This window comes from Ranitomeya imitator, chromosome 4 (genome assembly GCF_032444005.1).
Source record: "Ranitomeya imitator isolate aRanImi1 chromosome 4, aRanImi1.pri, whole genome shotgun sequence".
Taxonomy (NCBI): domain Eukaryota; kingdom Metazoa; phylum Chordata; class Amphibia; order Anura; family Dendrobatidae; genus Ranitomeya; species Ranitomeya imitator.
In genome coordinates, this window is record NC_091285.1 from 577,097,701 (window position 1) to 577,116,785 (window position 19,085).

A 19,085-nucleotide genomic window follows, 5' to 3' on the forward strand; every position below is an offset into this window, starting at 1 on the left:
GGCGACCTATTGGAAATAAATCAAGGAGATAAAAGCCTCATTAACGAGGTGAAGGGACATTGATTAGGGCCGGGTAAAGGCCACAGACACACTGACGGGAATTAGATGAAGCAGTTCATTTAAAAGGAGGTGAAAGCAATGAACGCAGGGTATTAGAGATTGGCAGGGAGAAAAGGACGAGGAGGGAAGGTAAAGGTGAGCAGAAGAGCAGCGCAGCACAGAGGACGCAGCCAGCCAGAGCCGGGAGCATAGGGAGAATTCTGCAAAGACAAGAGAGGCAAGGAGATGGCACACATAGCAGTCAGTGCCGAGCCCAGAACATGTCACCAAACTGGGCAGATAAGGGCTGAGGAGCCAGGAAGATGCAGCTCCTCAGGACACTACAATCAATGAAATAGTCAATATATTTAGGAATGTCACATCTGGCACCATAGATATTCACAAACACATTGATAATTTCACATGATGGAATAACTGTTCCAGGCATAGAAGACTTCTCTCGTGCCTCCCCTCTTTTCTGGAACAGGCTCCCTCATTCCATCTCACCATTCAACCCTCTACATGTATACACGTTCACGTATTGTGAACAGGATACCACCTTCCTACCACCTTTATTTTTATATAGCGCTAACATATTCCGCAGCGCTTTACAGTTTGCACACATTATCATCACTGTCCCCGATTGGGCTCACAATCTAGAATTCCTATCAGTATGTCTTTGGAATGTGGGAGGAAACCGGAGTGCCCGGAGGAAACCCACGCAAACACGGAGAGAACATACAAACTCTTTGCAGATGTTGTCCTGGGTGGGATTAGAACCCAGGACCCCAGCGCTGCAAGGCTGCAGTGCTAACCACTGCGCCACCGTGCTGCCCACTACTTCCGATATTTTCCTGAAGGGTCTTCTTTGATGTCTTGTGGTGGTTTTTAACTTTTTTTTTTTTCAAATTCATGTACAAGTGCTTCTCACTAAATTAGAATATCATCAAAAAGTTAATTTATTTCAGTTCTTCAATACAAAAAGTGAAACTCATATATTATATAGAGTCGTTACAAACAGAGTGATCTATTTCAAGTGTTTATTTCTGTTAATGTTGACGATTTTGGCTTACAGCCAATGAAAACCCAAAAGTCGTTATCTCAGTAAATTAGGATACTTTATAACACCAGCATGAAAAATGATTTTAAAATCCGAAATGTTGGCCTACTGGAATGTATGTTCAGTAAATGCACTCAATACTTGGTTCGGGCTCCTTTGGCATCAATTCCTGCATCAATGCGGTGTAGCATGGAGACGATCAGCCTGCGGCACTGCTGAGGTGTTATGGAAGCCCAGGTTGCTTTGATAGCAGCCTTCAGCTCATCTGCATTGTTGGGTCTGGTGTCTCTCATCTTCCTCTTGACAATACCCCACAGATTCTCTATTGGGTTAAGGTCAGACGAGTTTGCTGCCAACCAAGCACAGTGATACTGTTGTTTGTAAACCAGGTATTGGCACTTTTGGCAGTGTGGACAGGTGCCAAGTCTTGATGGAGAATTAAATTTCCTTCTCCAAATAGCTTGTCAGCAGAGGGAAGCATGAAGTGCTCTAAAATTTCCTGGTAGACGGCTGCGCTAACTTTGCTCTTGATAAAACACAGTGGACTTACACCAGCAGATGACATGGCTCCCCAAACCATCATTGATTGTGGAAACTTCACACTAGACCTCAAGCAGCTTGGATTGTGACCTCTCCACTGTTCATCCAGACTCTGGGGCCTTGATTTCCAAATGAAATGCAAAACTTTCTTTCATCTGAAAACAACACCTTGGACCACTGAGCAACAGTCCAGTTCTTTTTCTCCTTGGCCCAGGTAAGACGCTTCTGGCATTGTCTATTGGTCATGAGTGGCTTCACACAAGGAATGCGACACTTGTAGCCCATGTCCTGGATACGTCTGTGTGTGGTGGCTCTTGAAGTAATGACTCCAGCAGCAGTCCACTCCCTGTGAATCTTCCCCAAATATTTGAATTACCTTTTCTTAACAATCCTTTCAAGGCTGCGGTTATCCCGGTTGCTTGTGCACCTTTTTCTACCACATTTTTTCCTTCTACTCAACTTTCCATTAATATGCTTGGATACAGCACTCTGTGAACAACCAGCTTCTTTAGCAATGACCTTTAGTGGCTTACTCTCCTTGTGGAGTGTGTCAATGGCTGCCTTCTGGACATTTGTCAAGTCAGCAGTCTTAGGCTACTTTCACACTTCAGTTGTTTGGCGTCAGTCTGCTCCGACATAGTGGCGGATCCGTCACAATTGTCGAGAAAACGGTTCTAACGGAACCGTTTTTTTGACGGATCCGTTACTTGGGTTTGTCTGGGAAAAGTATCTACTTTTTGGAGCATGTGCAATTGAAAAAGCGGATTGGGGCGACGGATCCGCCAAATGACAGTCGCGACGGATCCGTTGCCCATAGGCGGCCATTCTATGGAATGGCGGACGTGACGGATCCGTCGCGAACCGCCATTTCGGCGCAGACAAAAAACGTTATAATGTCCGTCAATATCTAGATGACGTCCGCCAAATCTCGACGGATCCGTTACATGGCGGATGGAATGGACGACCATCGGCCACAATCCGTCGCTAATGTATGTCTATGGGAAAATAGCGGATCCGCCCCCAAAAAATGGCGGATCCGCTATTTGAGGAAAATGGCGGTTTCAGACTGACGCCAAAAGGCTGAAGTGTGAAAGAGGCCTTACTCATGATTGTGGAGCCTACTGAAATAGACTAAGGGCCTTTGTGCTTAGCAAGCCTTTGCAGGTGTTTTGGTTATTTATTCTAATTTACTGAGATAATGACTTTTGGGTTTTCATTGGCTGTTATCCATAATCATCAACATTAACAGAAATAAACACTTGAAATAGATCACTCTGTTTGTAATGACTCTATATATGAGTTTCATTTTTTGTATTGAAGATCGGAAATAAATTAACTTTTTGATGATATTCTAATTTAGTGAGATGCACTTGTATAAGATAGTGGCCCCCTGAAGAATGGTTAGGTCACTTATTTTCAGTGCTTTAACAGGCTTTTAAAGACTCAAGAGGTTAAAAGAATTGAAAAAAAAGATGGAATACATATATAGATAATGTCATTTTAACATTGCTGTTCATGGTCATTCTTTTTAGGCTACAGTCTCTCTCTCATCCGAGACAATCAGGCCAATTACAAATGACATTTTGATCACACTGTGAGAGTTTGATCTGATTCTCTTTGATGAGAGGAAAAGATGGAGAACAAAATTTATCTATCTTCTTCTTCACTGTGTGAGTCTGCGGAAATTGAACAGCACTCAGATGACATTCAAGTGCAGTCTGATGTTTTCTACAAACCCATAGACTTAAACGAGAGAGTGGCAACTTATTTCAAAGTGAAATTGCAGCATGATAAGAATGCCCCCACCCTTACCATCCAAACCAACTTATCTACAATAAAGAAAGACACAAGAGGCTTGGATAATATTGGCCACAGCGGCCTGTATTATAAATATTACAAATATTTATAAACCATTGGAAGGGTGAAAACCCAAAGGACTTAAACACCTCCTTAATATTTCCGTAAACTGGTAGCTTGACAAAAATGTACCGTCCTCATGGCATGACGGGCCTTCTACTTTATTACAAAGCCCCCTAAAATACACAAAGGTAAAGGGCACATAACTGAGTCATGAACAACCCCTAAACCAGGGGTCCCCAACTCCAGTCCTCAAGGCCCACCAACATGTCATGTTTTCAGGATTTCCTTAGTCTTACCCAGGTAATAATTGCATCACCTGTGCAATGCAAAGGAAATCCTGAAAACATGACCTGTTGGTGGGCCTTGAGGACTGGAGTTGGGGACCCCTGCCCTAAACACTCCCGCTTCCCTCTTCCAGTCTGTTCAGTTTTTGAGTTTCAAATCCAAAATTCCAACCCTCTACCTGTTGCCACCTTCCAAGTCCTTCAATTTTCTTTTTAGTGGGAGCGACTAACTTACTGACCCTCAAAGCCTCCCAAAAATGCCAATGAAAAAGCCAACTGAAATAACTGTACCTCAAAATCAGAGCTGCACACCACTAACAGCTCCTTACCCAAACATTCGAGCAAACCAAAAGAAACAGCGAATCTGCTATCTCTCTGCAACCTTCCCCTGCAAAAACCCCTAATGTTTTACTCCCAAAATTTATTGTTAAATACCTATTACCCCACAATTTAAAACCAAAAGGCAACCTGGAGATCAAATGATTTACCTATGACACATACCACCTTTAGACGCTCCCTCACTTAACCATAACCACAATAATCCTACCTGATCGTCTTCAGACAACATCCGACAAAATGATCTTCTTTAGTTCTCTCACAGCTCCCAGACTGACTGTTATGCTGCCCATGGGCCAGTGGCAAGGGATGCCCTAATCAAAGGTTTGGCTGCTAGAAAGCCAAGGTCCATAACTGAGGAGCACAGTTCAACCCTTTGGTCTTTGTGTCCTTAGCCAGCGACTGGAAGCAATCCCACTGAAAACAAGAGAGGTAATCGGCAAACGAATTCTGAATGCCTGAAATGTGACACTGTAATACAACCATTTAACAATAAGCACACCAACACCAGTCGCCAAAGGACACAAACCCCACGAGGGTAAGATGCCGAAACACTACGCCCATATTATCATAATTAAAAGGAATAAGTGTATTTGGAAAGTAATGTCACTGCTACCAGGATTGGAAAAATATCAAGTAGAGCCACATTTTTTACTAGACCTAACTATCGTCATGCTTCGGGCCACCGACCAGCGCTCCACTGCCCTTGAAAATAGGCTCAAAACCTGGACTGCCACATGCGTCTGTAAACAAATCCAGATCAAAATTATCAACAATCTCATCCATCAATAATAAGCGAGCATTATAACATTTAAAAAACTCCCTCACAGTGCTAAATTCTCCTTGTGCTCACTTGTTAACCGAACATAGTGATATGGAGCCCTAATCCCCGCTGTTGAACTAGCTAACCTATGGTGAAAAAAAAACACTCCGTGAGTATACTCTACATGCAAAGTGAAACTTATCCAAAAGAGCCTGGATCTCTCTCAAGGTAGGATTTTTTAGACGTATGGTGCTAGCCACTTCCAATATAAGAGCCGCAACCTTTTCCTCCAAGTGTCAAATTCTCATTTTTCAGGATCAATGACTATGTTTAAAAAACAAATACACATAGCTGGCACCTTCGTATTACCTGAGGCCAAAGGAACCCCCAAAGGTTTAGCAACCCATTCCATGGTATGAAGCATGGATGTGCACAAAGGGGAATCCCTAGGACCAAAACATAGAAAATCATCCAAATAATGAATAATAGGTGCCCCACAAGAAACATCACTGATCACCCACTCCTAAAAAGTACTAAACGCCTCGAACAAAGAACATGAAAGTGAACAACCCATGGGTAAACAAAACACCAAGCAACAAAAAAAACAAACAAGTAACCGAATACTGTCAGGATAAACTGGTAACAATCTAAAGGCAGATTTGATGTCCATTTTTGCTATCAACACCACCTTACCAAATTTCCTCATCCACTGGGCCATCTCATCATAAGATGTGTAATGTTGTGAATTCCGCTCTTGGGCTCCATCTTGTGGTTTCTAGTGGTATGGCTGCTCCTTGGAGTTAGCTGTCATCAGCTGCCTCCACTTATCGTCTCTTCTGCTCGGCTATTTAGGTCTGGCTCTTTCTTCAGCCAGTGCCACTTGTAAATGGTTCCTGGTTGGATTCACATCTCTTTGGATTTCCCTGTTATCCTGACCAGTTCAGCAAAGCTAAGTTTTTGCTTGCTCTTTTCTGTCCATGGGTTGTGGACTTATCCATTCTGTGCTTTCTATGTTTGTCCAGCTTATCAGTATGAATTAATTCTGTCTTGCTGGAAGCTCTGGGAAGCAGATTTACCCTCCACACCTTTAGTCAGGTGTGGAGATTTTTTGTAAACTCTGCGTGGATTTTTGTAGTGTTTTATATTGACCGCACAGTATTCCATCCTGTCCTATCTATTTAGCTAGACTGGCCTCCTGTGCTCATCCTGGTTTCATTCTGTGTATGTCTTTTCCCTCTCCACTCACAGTCATTATTTGTGGGGGGATAATCTATCCTTTGGGGATTTTCTCTGAGGCAAGATAGTTTTCCTGCTTCTATCTTTAGGGGTAGTTAGCTCTTAGGCTGTGACGAGATGCCTAGGGAGAGTTAGGAGCATTCCACGGCTACTTCTAGTGTTGTGTTGAGCTTAGGGACTGCGGTCAGTACAGTTACCACTTCCTTCAGAGCTCGTTCCATGTTGCTCCTAGACCACCGTATCATAACAGTGTAAACTACCGAACAAAGCTCATGTGCAATACTATCTTTAACCAACATACCCCAGGAGTAAGAAAGATGCTGAATTAGCCAAAATTTATTTGGTTCCTTTTTAGGTTGTAGTGTGAATATAAAAATGGATATTTTGAGTCCATATTGAACTATACAGAATGCATTCAGACCATGACAGAGCAGTATTACTGGTCATACATTTACAGATAGACAATGCTCATAGTGACAAAATCTTGAGAACTGTTTACTTCATTGTCTGACCTCACAAATTGTTCTTTGTTTTTCTATGTTTGTTTTTTGTTACTGTAAAACATAGAGGTTTATTTAACCGCTGTCTGCTGTGGACTTATTTTATGTTGGGAGCTTTTGAATTGTGTGGGTTTGTAGCCCCATTGTCTGATGTTTGCCTCGTATCTCTGATTCATCTTATCCCAAAAGCTGGCCACTGGAGGACAAGAATGAAACAGACTTACTTTATAGTGCAAATCACTATATAAGGCCAGAGAAACATGACTAGGATAGAAGCAGAAAGATGGGTACCTGTACTTATATGTGTACAGTGTTGTGACACCTGCATAAGTGGGAACGCCAAAGCAGTGTTGTGAATTTTCCAGGAATTTCTTGGTGCATGCTTCTCTGATATTCCAGATGTTTAAAAGCTCCTTGGTGATTATGTGAGTATATGTACTTAATCTTTATATGAACTTAACCATTGTATGTTAAAATATACAAAAGTGTGTGCAATCATACTATTCCTTTAATTTTGTACTTTGAAATAAAATTTTGTTATATCGCAAGTAGTAGCTTTCTTTAAAGCCGCATCCGAACCTTGGAGTTAACAACTTGGCAATACATAGGTACATGTTGTGAATTCTGTTGTCGAACTCCCTCCTGTGGTCGTGAATGGTACTTCGGCGAGTTCTGTCCATGGACTCCCTCTGGTGGCTGTGAGTGAAGCTGCTGCTTCTGAGGTTCCTTACACAGGTGACGTGGTTTATCCTTTGGTTGGCTGCTCTATTTAACTCCACTCAGATCGTTACTCCATGCCAGCTGTCAATGTTCCTGCATTGGTTCAGTTCGCTCTTGGATCTTTCTGGTGACCTGTCTTCTCCAGCAAAAGCTAAGTTCCTTATAGTTAATATTTGTTCATTGTTTCCTTGTCCAGCTGGTTATCATGATTTTGTCTTGCTAGCTGGAAGCTCTGGGATGCAGAGTGGCACCTCCGCACCGACTCACGGTGCGGAGGTCTTTTTGCACACTTTGTGTGGTCTTTTGTAGTTTTTTGTGCTGACCGCAAAGTTACCTTTCCTATCCTCTGTCTGTTTAGTAAGTCTGGCCTCCCTTTGCTGAAACCTGTTTCATTTCTGCGTTTGTGACTTTCATCTTTTCTCACAGTCAATATATGTGGGGGGCTGCCTTTTCCTTTGGGGAATTTCTCTGAGGCAAGGTAGGCTTTATTTTCTATCTCTGGGGCTAGCTAGCTCTTAGGCTGTGAAGAGGCGTCTAGGGAGAGTCAGGAACGCTCTACAGCTATTTCTAGTTGTTGTGATGGGATTAGGGCCTGCGGTCAGCAGAGCTCCCACATCCCAGAGCTTATCCTGCGTGAGTTTAACTATCAGGTCGTGCCGGGTGCTCCTAACCACCAGGTCCATAACAGGTACAATCCCTAACGGGGAAACTATCAAATCAGAAATCGGCAAAATCAAAAGGCCCGACCATCCGGCCAAGTGCTACTTCTTTCGCCAGATTGCTGGTAAGCAGACAGTAAATTCTTTAAATTACAAGGAATCTCAAATGAAGGCGGCGGAATCCGAAAACCAACATCGAAACTTGACGTCAATAAATCAGCCTTCTCCCTTATCCGGAAACCTATTTAGGTAGTTAAGTATCATGGATTACTTCTCCAGTGTCGTTCCCTTGAGAATTATGACTCTCTCCCTCTTGCGATGTAATCGCAAGAGTGCAATCCGATAAAAAATCGGATTACACTAGGCTGAATGTTAACCTATGGGGTAGCTCAGATCTATGATTATTTTCTCATGCTGACTCAGCATGCAAAAACTATCGCAGCATGCTGAGATTGCACCCGTGAATCAGATCGCACGCACCGTTATAAGTCTATGGGTGCAGTCCATGGGTGTGTAAATCTATGGGAAACATCAGATATCACCCGAGTGTAGTGTGATTCCCTCGGATGCTGGCAATGGAGGAGATGGAGAAATTAATTTCTCCGTCTCCTTCACAGCTGTGCTCTGATCCTCTCATGCGAGAGCATCGGAGCACAGAGCACTGACACTCGGCTCAGAAGAGAAGGAGCAGAGTGTCATTAGCATATCACATCTGATGCTCTCGCATCAGATATGATACGTTAATGTGACTCCGTCCTTAGTGGGAGGGGGGGGGAGCCTTTCCCTTTGACTTTTTGAAACATTGTCCGTCCCCATGAGAAGACCTGCTACAATAGGAGCAGAGATGCTTAAACTTGCAGCTGGATCCAAATTTACATTGGCCCTCATTAAATTGCCAACACAAACCCGGCTTCTGCTTTCCTGAATGTCCAGACTGGCTATCAGAACCCCGATTCCCTGATCAGACCACGTTTCAGCATGGTCAGACACAGCCATTACACAGTACACAGCAGGGGCATATTTATAAGATTATCTCAGCACAGCAACATTTTTTTAAACACATCTAATTCTGGAAATTATTATTATTCCAAGTTCTATTGAGTAAAATGAACTTTTGTTAATGGGGAAACCCCCTTTAACGGTGCATTTACACTGCAATATAATTGCGAACGAGTGTTGTTAAAACAATAATTTCACGATTATCTTGCAATGCAAACAAGCTGATGGTCACCCAATGAACGAGCAAAATGCTTGTTCATCAGGTGAACAGTGGCAGCCTATGTGCACTAAGAGATCTAGTACAGATTGCTCAGAGAGCAACATTCACTTTAGTCTGCCAATGTAAATAGGCACTCAAACATTCGCGGTCGTAACGTTCTGCCAGTTTGTCCACATAGGTGCACCATCACTTCCTGGGCTCGCTTTATAGACCTACAAATGACATAGCACACACTGTTGAGAAGGGCTTTCTCTTAATACTTCAATCAAAACTTATCAGCTCTCCATACGTTAAGTGAAAAGTGTTTGTTCATGTGGTTGTGATGGCTGGAACCCAGCGATCACTAGAAGTGGAGTCCTTGAGACCACTGTATGAACGGACAGACATGACTCCATTCAGTGTCTATGGGATTTCTGATGATTTTTGGTGTGGTCTCAAATCCAATAGTTATCATCTATCCTGTGGATTGGCGCTTAATTTTGATTATGTGAAAAAAAATTACTCCCAGACTTAAAAAAAACAAAAAACAACAACAAACAACAAAAACACATAAAACAGGTTGAATAAACAAAAATGATATTCTCTATGACTGAATATAACAAATATCTGATATCTTGATGTGAATAAACCAGCGGAAGTTAATAGGATTACATGTAGGCATGGGCAAAAACTTCAGTCACCATCTTGTGGATGCGCCATCTGTTAACCAGACTAATCGCTCTGCTTAGCCAGTCATGAGGATGATTTAGTCACTCAGGCCAGACCAATCTGTGTGTGACCAGCATAATAAAAAAATATTACTAGACCTTAGCAAATCGAAAATACACCCAATTTGTGTTTCCTTAATTTGCGGATGAATTTGTGATCTGCTGGCTGATAGGAGTCACTGGGAAAATTGATTGGATGAGTTACTGATTTCCTTTCAGGGAATCTAAACAAATCATCTACTGATCAATTCTCTTATTGTATTCTATGGACTAGCAAATTGGCCTATGTGGCAGATAGATTGGCTCATCCTTACTGATCTTTAGTGTACAAATCGAGCCCTAGAAAATACAATTCCATCATTATTATTAGCATCGCGGGTCCCTGCCAGCGGCGAATTATCTCTGTGTTCCTCATGTGACTCACACATCTGTGAACTCGTTCCAACAATTGTACAATTCGTTTGTACAAAACTCCTGGGGATCGCACCTGCATTTCAATAGACCGAGAAGTGCCGGTATGGGTCCTACTTTAGGTGTGAATCACCCTCTAAATAGAGATGGATCTTGTCATACAAAGCGATTGCACGTTACAGTCGCATTATCATAACAGTATGCTACAGTGGCACAATAGAGAGTCACAATTAGGTAAGGTAGCAAGTGAGGAAGCCCCCCTGTGACTCCCTCCGCACAGCGCAGATGTGCCGGAATCAGATCGGGATGACAATGACATCTCGCAACAATACCGATGTGGAGGAGCAGATCAGCCCATCTATGTGTTTGTGATGGCAGATGGTGCGGGCAGGGAATGTTTGTGAAGACAGAGGCCAGGACAGCCAGTCCCTGCTCCCGAGACTCACGCAGCACGGTGGCATTTGAACTCCGTGGGCCGATCTGGATATTTTTCTGCAGTTGCAGCATTTTCCGAGCCAGCAGCTGAGCTTAGCAAATAAACCTGAGTGTCCTGCACTTCGAACTTGTTAAGATTTAAGAGGAGGGGTGCAGGCTCTTTACAAGAACAAATGAGGCCGCAGTCATGGGGGGAACCTAGGCTCTGAAGGCTCATTTATTTTTAAAGCGCAAAAGAAAAGTATATACTAGAGCTTGCAATCTAAAATGTAATTAACCAGTGGCAGACACGAGATGGCAACCACGGCCATGAGGTTTTCTTCCAATCGGCTTCTTTTTTTTTGCTTCCGAGCGCACAATGTATTATTTTATTTTATTCGGAGATGTTTTGGATTCGCCTGATCTGCTACAATATCACGGCATGGTCTGCGACGTAACATGTCACTATAGTTCAGGTTCTTGAATAAGAGCCCTGTTGGGGGTAAATTTGTCAAAGTTTACCATCAGGGGTGTATAATTAGAGATTTCAAGCCCCAATCTCACCAATTTAAAGCCACCCCAGGAGACCCATGGATTACAAAGTTACAAAGCCTGCATAGGTTAATTATCAAACCTCTTATCTCTTAAATGAAACCTGCAGGAAAAAAAAAGATGTAAGAAAATAAGCTAGTTCTAAAAAAAAAATGTGGAAAATCAGCTCAAAGCCAAGTAAATCCTTAGAATACTGTCTGTCTTGTAGAAAAGATATACAAGGGAGAATACTTAGACATAAACAATAGGGAGAAAAAAAAAAAAGCAGACGCAGAGTATTACAGAAATTTGGAATAATCGGAAAATATCAGATAAAATCTTAAGACGGGAGATTTTGCCTGAGCAGTTTACAGAATAGCGTTCCTATGGCTATGATAAAGCTGCAATATGTAGAATACAATGAAAACACATTTTCTCAGCTTAAGGATACTAGACATTGGATCTGAATGATGTTTTATATATGGATAATAGGTAAAAATGCAGAAAAAAAATGTAAGGTCACGTGTGCAAGAAATGATCCAGGTTATTAGCCAAAAAGTACAGAAGGAAGAAGCAAATATAGGGTGACCCTTAGATCAGTCTTACTGTGTATCCTGGAGCACAAAGGCATCTTCCTGTCATCCCATCACAGTCAGCTCCATTGTAACAGGCACATAGCTGTTGGCAGCCTTCCCCATAAAAGCCAGGCCGGCAGGGTTCTTCACAGTACAAGCCGCTCCATCCTGCCCTGCAGGTGCACTCCCCAGACAGTGGGTGGCAGCTGAGAGAGAAGAGAGACAGGCTCGTCAGCATGGAGCGGTGGGGTGCGCGGGAGGACTAATTAAAACAATACATCGAGGTGTCAGCGGCCGGCATCTCTGGGACCCTACTCTGTGCAATCCATTCACCCGCAGTAACCCAGCAATTCATTCATCTGCCGTAACCCAGCTCCTTGGGGGAAACAAAATCTATTATTTAAATGTACAGAGAAAGTGAGGGATTATTCTTAGAGCCACAAAACAAAAAAAAAACAGCACTAAGAAATTTAGGGAAATCTGGAGGCTAACTTGTCCTGTTCAGAGGGGAGACAAAAATTCAACTGAATTGGAAAAATAATGAAAGTGAAGAAAGCGAAAAATAATTCACAGGAAGGAAAACACAGACACATGAGACCGTATAGAAGTCACAGCTGCCATTCCTGCTGGCGGAAATCTGACAATAAATTTCCACTTTCACCAGTGAATTCAATTTACCAATAGGTTTAAAAACCGGTGTTTGCCATTATAATCATTCATTAGAGAGTCTATTACAGTCGTTAGAGATTTATTTAGAAGCTGCACAATTTACTCAGCAGTGAACTAACGAGGCTTGTGCCGCTGCTGAGAAGGAGAAGACATGGCTGGCCATGGTCACTGTCGGATCTGAGGAACATTAGGGTTTTTCCCATTGAGAAGGGTTAGTGGTGTGTATTCGTGAAATGATACTACTAATAATAATAATACTGGACAACACCACTAGTTCTATTCCTTGCTGGAGGGACAGGACAATGGCATCAGTGGTCCAATTCCAAATGATCCCTGAGGAAGGCGCTTTGGCTGGCGATACGACTGGGGCTTCTCCCTTCCACTTCTCCGCTTTCCGCTATTATACTTATTTTGGATATTTTCCTTCATGTCTCTTATTTGCATTTGGAAGACAGGTGATCATTATGCATATAGGGATTCTTTAAAGAGTGACTGTTGTTTTAATTTTTACTATATAAATGAATATTACAGGTGAAATTATAAGCTTTGTAATATATCTTATCAGAGGAACCTGCTTCTTTCTCTGCCAAAATTGATGAGTCATTATTAAAATTATCAATTCTGAAGTAAAATCTGTATTCAGTGAAGACAGACTTTCCCATTACTGAGATTGGAGATGGCAGTGGCTACGGATACAATTTTATACAAACGGGAGGAGATAGAGGCAGAGCCCCTCCCTCTGCTAGCTAGATAAAATCTCATCAAAAGCAACTGCCATCTCCTATCTTAGTAATGGTAAACTAACTAATTAATTCATTAATTTATTTCAACATTTAAATATATTTGTGTATATCTTGTTTCCCCTGTAACTGGGGCTGGTATATTAGACCCAATTACGTAGAAAATTCAGCCTCCTGGCTGCACAGCAGAGGGGATCTGGGTGTGTTAGGACCCAGCAATTTCTGCTCCTTCTCAGTGATTACATGATCACTGGGTCCAGAGGAGGAAGTGCGCTTAGTGCTTCCTATACTGTAAAAAGTATTCATACCATGTAAAGTTTTCTTCATTTTTTCAGGTCACACCGAAAAACTTAAATGTTTTTTATTTGGGTTGTATGTGCCATGCCAACATAAAGTAAGAAACTATTTGTGAAGCGTAAAGAAAATGATACGCAATTTTAAAAATATTTTAAACTTCTAAATCTCAAACTTGTAACGTGTATTTGTATTCAACCCCCTGATTCAATACTTTGTAGGACCACCTTTTGCTTCAATTCCTGCTGCATATCTTTTGGAGTATGTCTCCACCAGCTTTCCACATCAAGAGACTCAAATTTATTCCCACTCCTCTTTGCACACTCGCTCTAGCTCAGTGGGATTGGATGGAGGCGTCAGTGACAGCAATTTTCAAGCCTTGCCACAGATTCTCAATGGGATTTAGGTCTGGACTGTGACTAGGCCATTCATACACATGAATATGCTTTGATCTAAACCATTCAATTATAGCTCTGGCAGCATGTTTTGGGTCGTTGTCCTGCTGGAAGGTGAACTTATACCCCAGTCCCCAGTCTTCTGCAGCTTCTAACAGGTTTTCCTCCAGAATTGCCCTGTATTTAGCTCGATCCATCTTCCCACCAACTGTCACCAGCTTTTCTGTCCCTGCTGAAGAATAGCATCCCCACAGAAAGTTGCTGCTACCATCATGTTTGATCTTGGGGAAGGTGTTTTCAGGGTGATGTGCAGTGTTAGTTCTCTGCCACACATTGAGTTTGCATTTAGCACCAAAAGTTATACATTAATCTCATTGCACATGCTAGCTGTGTCCCCTACATGGGTTTTTGCAAACGGCAAATGGGACTTCTTATGACTTGTTTTCAAAAATGACTTTCTTCTTGCCTCTCTTCGATAAAGGTAAGATTTTTGAACTATACAACTAATAGTTGTCCTGTGTACAGATTCTCCTATTTGAGCTGTGGATCTCGGCAGCTCCTCCAGAGTGACCATGGGTTTCTTGGCTACTTCACTAATTAGTGCTCTCCTTGCTTGGGATGTGAGTTTAGGTTGATGGCCATGTCTTTGTAGGTCTGTAGCTGTGCCATAGTCCTTCCATTTTTGGATGATGGATTGAACAGTGCTCTGAGATGTTCAGAACTCAGGGTGTTTTTTTTATAATCTAACCCTGCTTTACACTTCTCCACAACTTCATCCCTGACCTGTGTGTTCCTTGGTTTTCATGATTCTGTTTTGATTCAAATAAACCTCTGAGGCCTTCACTGAACAGCTGTAGTTATACTGAGATTAAATTACACACAGATGGACTCAATGTATTAATTATGTGACTTCTAGGGGCAATTGACAATAAAAGTTGCACTCTGTAGTGCTACAACATGTAAATATGAAATATATGAAATATGAATAGCAATACTGCTCTGGATAATAGGGAAAAATTGAGAAGCTTAGCACATAATTTGTCCAGTTCACGCCTGCCCAGCAGCCAACGACAAGATGGTCTCAAAACTGCTGGGAACCTACATGTCTAGTGTGCATTCTCTTAGGCTGAAGTCTCAATTTCTGGGTAGATGTGAATACCTTTCTTTAAAGCCTAAATGTATGGGTAGGTAGGTAATATACAAATATCAAAAGACTGGCACTTCCAAGCTGCTGGGCATGCATGAATTGGCCAAGTTATGTGCTAAGCGTCTAATTTTTTTCCCATTATCAAGAGCAGTATTGCTATTCATATTTCATGTTTACATGCTTTAGCACAACAGAGTGCAACTTATTGTGTTTATTGTATATGGAGGTGGCTACTCCTAGTATGCACCTGTTCACAATAGCTTGGAAGTGAAAGTCAGTCTTTTGTTATATAGGTGCTTCTCACAAAATTAGAATATCATCGAAAAGTTAATTTATTTCAGTTCTTTAATACAAAAACTGAAACTCATATATTATATAGAGTCATTACAAACAGAGTGATCTATTTCAAGCGTTTATTTCTGTTAATGTTGATGATTCCACCAGCAGATGACATGGCTCCCCAAACTTCACCCTAGAACTCAAGCAGCTTGGATTGTGTCCCTACACTCTTCCTCCAGAATCTGGGATTTCCAAATTAAATGCAAAACTTACTTTCATCTGAAAACAACACCTTGGACCACTGAGCAACAGTCCAGGTATTTTTCTCCTTGGCCCAGGAAAGACGCTTCTGGCGTTGTCTATTGTTCACGAGTGGCTTCACACAAGGAATGCGACACTTGTAGCCCATGTCCTGGATACATCTGTGTGTGTTGAAGCAATGACTCCAGCAGCGGTCCACTCCTTGTGAATCTACCCCAAATTTTTGAATGGCCTTTTCTTAATAATCCTTTCAAGGCTGTAGTTATCCCGGTTGCTTGAGCACCTTTTTCTACCACACTTTTTCCTTCCACTCAACTTTCCATTAATATGCTTGGATACAGCACTCTGTGAACAGACAGAGTCTTTAGCAATCACCTTTTGTGGCTTACTCTCCTTGTGGAGTGTGTCAATGGCTGCCTTCTGGACATCTGTCAAGTCAGCAGTCTTCCCCATGATTGTGGAGCCTACTGAAACAGTCTACGGGACCTTTTTAAAAGCCTAGTGAGCCTTTGCAGGTGTTTTTTTGTATGATTTCCTTTACATTTCACAAATACCTGCTACTTTGTGTTGGTATATCATCTAAAATCCCAATAAAATATATTTAAGTTTCTGGATTTAACGTGAAAAAAATTAGGAAAAGTTCACAGGGAATTAATACTTTTAAAAGCCACTGCAGAAGACATATCCATGATAGTCCATGTGGCTGTTCACATATCCAAGTCTTGTTGTGGATCGAGAAGTTAGTAAAAAAATACAGAGACATGTTTATTTTTGATCCAAGTCTCAAATAAAACATGATAATACAAATGTATGGTTCCATGAAAATCACAGACAGCAAAAGGTTGCCATCTGTGTGCAATCCTTGTGCTGTGCTTTTTTAAAAGGAACCTGTTGCATAAAAAAATGCTAAAAATGTTAATCTGCAGGTTAATAGCATTTTGTACTAGCCCGATGCTCGCACTTAGAGCCCCGCTGCCAAGAGGAAATAAACTTTATTCCTCTTGACTGGCTTGGGCTTTCAGTCGTAGGGGAGTATCCAGGATGGCTTAAGTCATTGCTCAGTGCGTAGTGCACAGCTGCGCTGGCTGTCAGTCAGTCAGTCCCAAGGCGTGGTTACAACTGCCGCTCACTATGGCCTGCGCGGTGATGGAAGCTACATCTGCCCACCCCTATGATTGAAAGCCCGAGCTTGCCGGGAGGAATTAAGTTAATTTTCTCCGGCAGTGGGGCTCTCAGTGCAGGCACCAAGCACCTTCAGAACACTATTAATCTACAGGTTAACACCATATCTGCAGGATAATAGCATTTTCTTACATGCAACATTGTAATAAGTAGGATAAGCTTTACATTTTTTTATTAAGCATGGAATAAAACTACTAATGAACTACCAATGAAAGAAACTGAAAAAGACTAAATATTGATGAAAAGCTGATCCAAAGCACAGATTAAAATCAAACTACTTTTTTTGGGTATCACATAAATTACTGACATCTGAACAAGGCCTTAGTGACATCAGATTGACATCCAGTCATTACATCTCCAGAGCTTTATCCATTTCTCCAAGAAAATTGAGCAATATCAATTGTCTTCCACATATAATGATTTGAGCAATGAGTTTGGTATAAAGACTTTCCCTTTAGCTCACTGCTGTACTTTCTGCACAAAGATATTTCATTGGCAGGCAGAGTTCTGTTCTCTGCAAATTACAGAATACATACCCACGAGTATTGGTCAAATTACATGGGCAATTCTTATTACACTTGAGTCCATAAAGTCCTTCGGCACACACCCGCTCCTCACAGAGGATGCCCTTAAAGCCTGGTTCACACAAACATGCACCATTGATGTGGTAACACTTGGCTCCATTCTGGCAGTCGCATCTTTCAGCACACTGGTAACCATATGTACCAACGGGGCATTCCTCTTGGCACCTGTAGATCATAATAATAAACAATATATTAGATGTCCCCCAATAATTTCAAACAATTCAATATCAGTTAAAGGGTTCTAAAAATATTTGAGTTCTAGAAAACCTGTATATGACCTATTTATGCCTCAATCTATAAGCTCAGATGATATCATTAGACAGTTGCGAGAATGTATTTTTGGGCAAATTTTTCTAGGGTCTGCTGTAATTTACAAAACTGCAACTAGAAAATGAAGAAGTAGACAACTCGAGAAACCAAATGATTCCTTAGAAGTAATATACAGTGAAACCTTTTATAAATTATCACCCAAAATGAAGCAAAATATGATCTTCTGGGTATGTGGTCTTAAAAAAAAAGGAGTAATATAAACACAAAATATAAGTGAATAGACATCTTTCAATTAGAAGATCAGATCACAGCCCTGATTCATCTTAGTGATTACACAAGAATTCTGATGTAAATCATTTAAAAAAGTCTCAAAATGTTTGCGCAACAATTTTTAAACTTTTGTAATTTTTCACTTTAGTTTTGCATAGTTCCGCCAAATCCAAATGGGTGGAGCTGAGGTGAGACGGTAGTGCGCCGGGGGCATGATGCTAAAGCTCGTCTAAGTCATGATGAACAGTTCCCAGCAAGTCACACGGAGGCGCACTCCACTTGTTAGACACTCCTCATACATTCAGAAGTGTGCTCCCCTTACTGAATTAAAAATGTCTGACTCCAGCATGCTCCTTCATCAAGAATGATGTGAACAACACTGATCTTGAAGAATAATTAGGCCCAACTGTTAGGGACTGTTCACATTGCATTTTGCTTCTTTCATTGGATTCGGGTTACATTTTTCAGGGAACTGTGTCGCTGTGACAGTCTGAAAAGGCAGATCCCGCCGGAAAAAAAGTCCAGTCTTTTTGAACTTCCTGTAAACTTCCAACGCGAAGGGGCAAAAGCTAGTGTGCATGGCACCTTAAAGAGGTGGCCTTTGGGAGAGGTTTATCTGAATATATACAGTATGTGGGTTTATATCAACAAATTAAAGCAAAGATACTTTCATTCCATCATAGCTAAAGCCAAAAAAGAATACCTGTGAACTTATTCTGAAGACCCTAATTTTATGACTTTGACATACTGTTTATGTTAAGTTTCTCAGGTTTTATAAGAAAATCTCAGAGACTCAACATTGTGTTTTGTTCCCTATAATGTAAGATTTTCTGCTTAGAATACCCTTCAAAATGGCATCATGGATAGAAAATGGGGAGAAATGTGGCCTGCATACTTGCATTAATTCTTCTTTCCACTCTACATTATTGGCCAGATCATTCTATTAGAATACAACACCGAGTTCTGTATGGACAGCTCAATTTCATGGATGGCTCGGCTATGCTCTCTTCATTTCACGCAATTCCATTAACACAACAGTTCTATCACAAATGCGAACAAGAATCATTTAATTACACACAACTTAACATCAATTAATGATCATGCGTCAGGATAAAAAAGGTGATGATGATCATAATAAAA

At 41.5% G+C, this 19,085-nt stretch overlaps 1 protein-coding gene across 11 annotated transcripts in view; it reads right to left on the reverse strand.

Annotated features, from left to right (window-relative positions):
* The window catches only part of MEGF11 (multiple EGF like domains 11), a 739,878-nt gene that overhangs the window by 175,483 nt on the left and 545,310 nt on the right, over positions 1–19,085 (reverse strand). For all 11 annotated transcript variants that reach the window (XM_069766385.1, XM_069766388.1, XM_069766379.1 and 8 more), the window contains exons 9-10: positions 17,358–17,570; positions 11,886–12,060 (exon numbers count right to left, since the gene is read on the reverse strand). In XM_069766385.1, coding sequence (XP_069622486.1) covers positions 11,886–12,060; positions 17,358–17,570 — 388 coding nt within the window. The remainder of the gene's footprint in view (positions 1–11,885; positions 12,061–17,357; positions 17,571–19,085) is intronic.